General features: G+C 36.8%; 1 protein-coding gene across 1 annotated transcript; it reads left to right on the forward strand.

The window, feature by feature from the left end:
* The first annotated feature begins 359 nt into the window (after nucleotides 1-359).
* LOC112518168 (uncharacterized methyltransferase At2g41040, chloroplastic) lies at nucleotides 360-4,622 on the forward strand. The gene is made up of 8 exons (XM_025125772.1): nucleotides 360-700; nucleotides 1,379-1,479; nucleotides 1,574-1,714; nucleotides 1,840-1,921; nucleotides 2,299-2,492; nucleotides 2,856-2,967; nucleotides 3,959-4,063; nucleotides 4,303-4,622. The coding sequence occupies exons 1-8, from the start codon at nucleotides 524-526 to the stop codon at nucleotides 4,429-4,431; spliced, it is 1,041 nt and encodes a 346-aa protein (XP_024981540.1). The 5' UTR covers nucleotides 360-523; the 3' UTR covers nucleotides 4,432-4,622.
* The last annotated feature ends 1,539 nt before the right edge of the window (nucleotides 4,623-6,161 follow it).

Consider the following 6,161-nt stretch of genomic DNA (forward strand, 5'->3'; position numbering starts at 1 on the left):
TTTCTTAAAAACACATAAAATAGTATTATAATATCGACATAGATAAATAATAAAATAGAACATTAAAATCAAGATGTGTCTTGCTGCATTATACGAATATTCTTTTAGTTACATATATAAATAGATTTTTTCTTTCGAATTCGTCAATAATTCTCATAAAAACTTCTTTTTCTTACCTTATTTTTTCCCTTTCTTATAATATCAAACATAACATTTTTTATTCAATTCAATAAAATTTCATAGATGGTGGTTTAAGAGATGATGTGGCAACTGAGCATCCTCAAAAGAAAAAAAGATAGTTTCTTTCTCCTTGTTCTAAAAAGAACCCGTCTCTCTTCACCTGGTTTCTTGATCACCACACAAACCCAACACAAGAAAACAAATATTCATGAAACAAAAACCAGAAATTTCATCACTCTTCTTCTCCATCATGAAATTGCCTTTATATATTGGTCTCTTTGTATATATGCGACGCCAATTCAACAAAAGAAGGTCCGATAAAGATCCATAACTTCACCCAAAAATGGTCTCAACTTCTTCTTCTTCTTCCCCTGTAAATCATTTGCTCCATCCTCTTCATCATCGGACCTTATTGATCCCTAAATTCCCTTCACTTTTGAAGCACACCCAGTTCCCTTCTCCCCTCCAATTCCCATCTTCAAGAATTCAACCCACTTCTGCCATTGCTGCTAAAGAATCGGTACTTAATTTCTCTCTCTAATCGATATAAACAGAAACAATTGCATCTCTTTAGGCAATTTTTCCTTTATTGTAGTTTGTTTTCTTGATTATGAGGGTCTGAAAGTTCTGAAATCTTGTTAGATATGGTTGATTTTGATTGATTCTAGGGTTTTTAGGTAGGGTTTTAATGAACTAGATATCTGAAGCATGTTGGCCACTAAATTGCAGTGTGTTTTGTTTTGACTGTATCTATTACTTCAGTAGTTTCTGTGATCATTATGCTTTGTTTGGGGTGCCAATATGATTAGGGCAAAGAAAAAGAATCTGTAAACATTACTTGATTCAATTGCTATTTAGGGGTTGTTTGGCAGTTGCCGAATGGTTTGGTGCAAAATGATTAAGTGGTCAGAATGATTAAGAGACTCTTATGATATAATACAAAATGAAATATAATTGTTTGGTAATTGTTTACAATGAAATTAAGGCTTTCAATGGTTAAGGGAGGCAGATATTGCGTATGATAAGAGAGAGAAAGGTTCCTTTACCCACTCTTTAGAAGTTCATATGTACGCATGCATGTGTCTATCACCTTATGATACAAAATCATTCAGAGGGTTTTAGAACCATTAAGAGACAGATTTTTTTTGCCAAACAAGATTCATCTCTTAACGATTCAGATATTGTCTCTTAATTGCAGGAAGCAGTCACTCAGCCCCAAGATGCAGGGGAACTTGACTTGTTTGCATGCCCTGTGTGTTTCGAACCGCTTATAAGAAAAGGTCCTCCTGGTTTCAATTTGTAAGTTGAATCTTTACAATTTCTTGTCGTTTTGGTGATAATCCTGCACACAATGGAGTCCAGTGGCTTGACAGGAGATCTTTGTAACTTGCAGGCCAGCTATTTATCGATCTGGTTTTAAATGTCTGAAGTGTAATAAGTCATATTCAAGCAAGAACATCTATCTTGATCTTACGGTTATTGCTGGTGCAAAAGACTACGTTGAGATTCAACCATCTCGGACTGAGTTATTTCGGTATGAATATGTTGTATTAAATTGTGTACTGCTTTGGATATTGGGAACGATCGATTTTGTTACAGTATGTGAGTTATATGCTATCTCTTTGCTTCTATGCTAATTGGTCTCGTCTTTTTCATTAGGAGCCCTCTGGTTTCATTTTTGTACGAAAGGGGATGGCGTCAAAATTTCAACTTTAGCGGTTTTCCTGGTCCGGATGAGGAGGTTAGTTTGTTTTGTTTCTTATTGTAGGTGTAATTTGTTTGTTTGGTAGGATTTCGAATGACATAGATCCTGAAAACCCCAACCCCAAATGTGGAAACTACTCCAGGCTATCTGCAAAGCAGGTGGTCGCCCTGGGATTAGTCGGCTCGCATAGCGGGTTGGATATCTAGTTAGAGGATCCACATTTAAGGTCACTTAGTTAAATGACACTTGTCTCCGTTAATAAAGAATCGATGATATTCATTTGGGTCTGTTAGATTCTCCGATTTTACCATTCTTGAAAGACGCTTAACGCATTTGATCAGTTGCCAAACGCTTCTCTTAAACTATGTGCTTTGTCATACGCTACTTTCTTACTTGAATTTCCATTTCTGTAGTTCAACATGGCTCAGGAATACTTCAAACCAGCAGAAGGTGGAACTTTAGTAGACGTTAGCTGCGGAAGCGGTTTGTTTTCCCGCAAGTTTGCAAAGTCCGGGACCTACTCACGAGTTGTAGCCCTTGATTTTTCTGAAAACATGCTTCGCCAATGTTACGATTTCATAAAAGTCGACGATACAATCTTAAGCTCGTAAGTTGGTGCTTTTTCTACCCATGATTGGCAACTATAAGCTAGCTTATTAATAAGCTTATTGAAAAAGCCCCTTTTAGTTAGACATAAGTCGGCAGTGTTTCAAAAAGCTCCCTTTTTTTCACCTTTTTTCAATTATGCGCCTTATATTTTCATAATGAATTTTTCAACAAGTCATTTTAGGTCATTATACATTGTTATCTAGCTTATGAGCTAGTTTTTACCAAACATGAATAGTTTATCAGTTAAAATACTGGCCAACAGCCAGCTTTTCAGGTAACAGCTAAGCTTATCAGCTAGTTTGCCAAATATAGCCTACGGATCTTTTTATCACGATTAACTCGTGTTCTTTCAAAATTGCAGCAATCTCGCACTTGTAAGGGCAGATGTTTCCAGGCTTCCGTTTTCGTCAGGTTCGATTGATGCAGTTCATGCTGGTGCAGCTTTGCATTGTTGGCCATCTCCTTCTAATGCAGTAAGTTACCTTTTGACTTTTATGGTCAAATCTGTTAATTTTCATATTTATAATTAGTATGCTTTTATTTACAAGTTTAACAGAAATATAATCTTAAAACTTGTTATCTATATCTATACTACCTTATAAACCAGATTTATCAAAAGTCTTGAAAACAATTTTTAATGCACAAGGTATTATACATTTATGCACAAAGTCTTAAAAGTCTTAAAAATAACTCATAATGCATTAAGTACTACTACTTTATGCATTCAGTCTTAAAATCTCTTAATCTACAATTAAAATAACATATAATACAAGTTACCAATGCACATTATTACCTTTTCTTTTCATGTTCCCAAGATACTTTTGACACCTTTCACTCATGCGTCATGCCTTCACCCTCTCATACCTCTATGTCTTCTCCCCATCCCCCAAGGTGAGATTCAAACTGATATTCACCATGAGTTATTGAAAGTTCTTTCATTCATCCCCCATTTAATTGCTCTAGAACTCTCGGTCGCGCTCTCGATCTCTTGATTATTTGCTCTTGGTGTAAATTGAGCACATTTGTGGAGTCGTTTAAATATGTTGGATTTTAAACTGTCATACAATTTTTTTCATCGATAGACTAATTGGAACCATAACTCTTATTTATTCAAATTGTATTAATATGTACGACCAAGTGTAACTTATATCATCGTTAAATCTTCTCTAATAAAACCAGTGAAACTTTAAAATCGTTAAAATTCACGGCTCCTGCCGTATTGTGCGGGTACACAACTAGTATGATGTATAGTAATCAGCTAGATGCTCTTGATCGTTTTTGTAGATCTCAGGGTTTTTTTTGGGAATCTGCAATTAGTCTGTTTGACCGCAAAGTCACACCGTACCTCCGTTATCTGAAACTTTGTGTTTTCCTTGAGTTTTGGCTTAAAATTTGCGTGTTACGTTGTACCTACCCAATAATCTAATATGAATGATTCACTATTGACTCGGTTTTTGGGTCCAGATTGCGGAGATCAATCGTATTTTGCGAAGTGGTGGTGTGTTTGTTGGGACGACTTTTCTACGATCAACGTCATCAACTCCTGCAATTCTAAGGCCGTTTGACCGGGTAACGATTGCTTCTCTACCTCTGTTTTAAATTTTTGTGAGTCAATCCGTTTCTGTTTATACAAGTTTCTTTCCATTCGGCTTTTGCAAGTCACGTTCCCATTTATCCTTGGGTTAAGAAAACGGGACCCTTTGCGAGTCCCGTTCCCAGTTCCATTAGTCGAACTTGCGACATTCTTGTAACGTTAGGTGTCTTTCCGGGATCGGTTTCTGAAATTGGTATGAATTGTTGTGTGGCAGAGGATTGGTGGGAGCTATAACTATTTAACAGAAGAAGAAATAGAGGATTTGTGCAAATCTTGTGGTCTTACAAACTACACAACCAAAGTTCAGCAAGCTTTCATTATGTTTTCTGCACAGAAGCCCTGAAAAGATTTCGGTTTGACTTTTCGAAAGTCAAAATCAAAGTACTTTTCAATCTATAGAAGCAGAAGCAGTTGAAACCTCTTTGATCTTACTATATATAGAAAGATGATATATATAGAAATTCAAACCTAAAGATGATATTTCCAATGGGTATATATAGAAAGGTGAAACACAAGTTTCATTGTAGTGTTTTCTAAGTAAACTCTTATTCACACAAAAGTTTGCTTGTTGGGTTATCGAGTTAAAATGACCTTTAACTGAGTTTTCAGTAACACCCTTTTGCCTTCACCTAATGCTACTACTGTCACCGTCATGCCCCACGCCTAACCCCCCACCCCCACATAACTGTCGTCGTCAGAATAGTCACCCACTCCTAACCCATTACTGACCACCATGCCACTATTGTTGTCATCACACTAGCCCTTTGTCGCCCACATCCCTACTACGACCATGCTACCGCCCACTTTCACGTCCCTACCTTAGCCCCCCACCACCACACCACTATTGTCTCTATCACAACAACCACTCATCCTAACCCACTTCAATTAAAGTGGACCTTAAAGCCGAAAACCGAATAACCAAAATCGTATTGGTTCGAAAGAGTTATTTGGTTTCAGATTTTTTTTGACATTCTTAAAAAGTGTTCCCAATAATAAAAGTTTCTGGATCCGCCACTGTGGGTGGCGAGAGAGGGGTCGGGGGGGGGGGGGGGGACCCGACCCAACTACCCATCGTGGGTAGCGGAGGGCGGAAGAAAGTGAGTGGCAGGGGAGGCCTGGCGGTGTCAGGCTAGGGGTTGGGGTACCAGAGTTTAGTACACTGTACAGAACAAAACAAAACAAGGATATATGTTTCACATTTTACAGGACTCTTATGTGAAACAGACTTGTTCCACCCCTATCCTATGGAACAGACTTATATTTTACCAATATAAACTCAAAATAGAACTTAATTATCTTATAAAACATCAAATACATCTCCTTTTTACATTTTTATTCGTTTTTTGAATTTTATTTATTTGTTTTCTATGTTTTCTAAACCTTAATTTTACTGTCCTCAAAATACTATTTTTATACGGTTTCATATTTTTATTAAATTATGCAACCTATTATAATATTGATAAAATGTAGAAAAGTGAAAAAAAATAAAAATCGGAAACTACATAAACTTTTTTATTTTGGTATCATTTTAATTTTTTTGACAAAAACTTTCAAATGATATATTTTGTTACGAAAAGTAATTATTTATTTTAATTTAATAAATTTCATGAATTAATCAAAATATATAAACAATTCATTAGGGTTAAATTGATCATTTTACTTGCTTTGTTCTGTCCAGTCCTGTCTTACCAAAAGCTGAAGAGTTGTTCTGTCCTATCATGTCTGGACACCAAATGCCCTCATTAGCAAATGTGAATGAATTAAATTCCATCCCTTGTCGAAGGTAACGAATCTGAAAATTTGGTTTAAAAAAGACAAACACTACCCACCACTCACCCATCCCCACCTTACCCCCACCCGTCACGACACCGTTATTTTCCGTCGTCACAATCGCCACCTAGTCTACCGTTACCCCTACTATTATCGCTTTGACTCCCACCACTCCACCCCCACTCACCCATCACACATACCACTATTGTCGTTGTCACAACCGCTATCCCACAGCCTCACCCTCACCCTCACCTACTACTAACCGTCAATACCATCATGCCACTATTGTCGTCGTCACACTGT

This window comes from Cynara cardunculus, assembly GCF_001531365.2.
Source record: "Cynara cardunculus var. scolymus isolate 2C chromosome LG 9, CcrdV1, whole genome shotgun sequence".
NCBI classification, from domain to species: Eukaryota; Viridiplantae; Streptophyta; class Magnoliopsida; order Asterales; family Asteraceae; genus Cynara; species Cynara cardunculus.

What these genes read in the sequence shown, in the direction of transcription:
- LOC112518168 (XM_025125772.1), top strand. Translation starts at nt 524, where the DNA reads ATGGTCTCAACTTCTTCTTCTTCTTCCCCTGTAAATCATTTGCTCCAT. An exon ending in GGTCCTCCTGGTTTCAATTT is followed by an intron (nt 1,480 to 1,573) that starts GTAAGTTGAATC and finishes TGTAACTTGCAG; the next exon opens with GCCAGCTATTTATCGATCTG. An exon ending in TTCTAAGGCCGTTTGACCGG is followed by an intron (nt 4,064 to 4,302) that starts GTAACGATTGCT and finishes GTTGTGTGGCAG; the next exon opens with AGGATTGGTGGGAGCTATAA.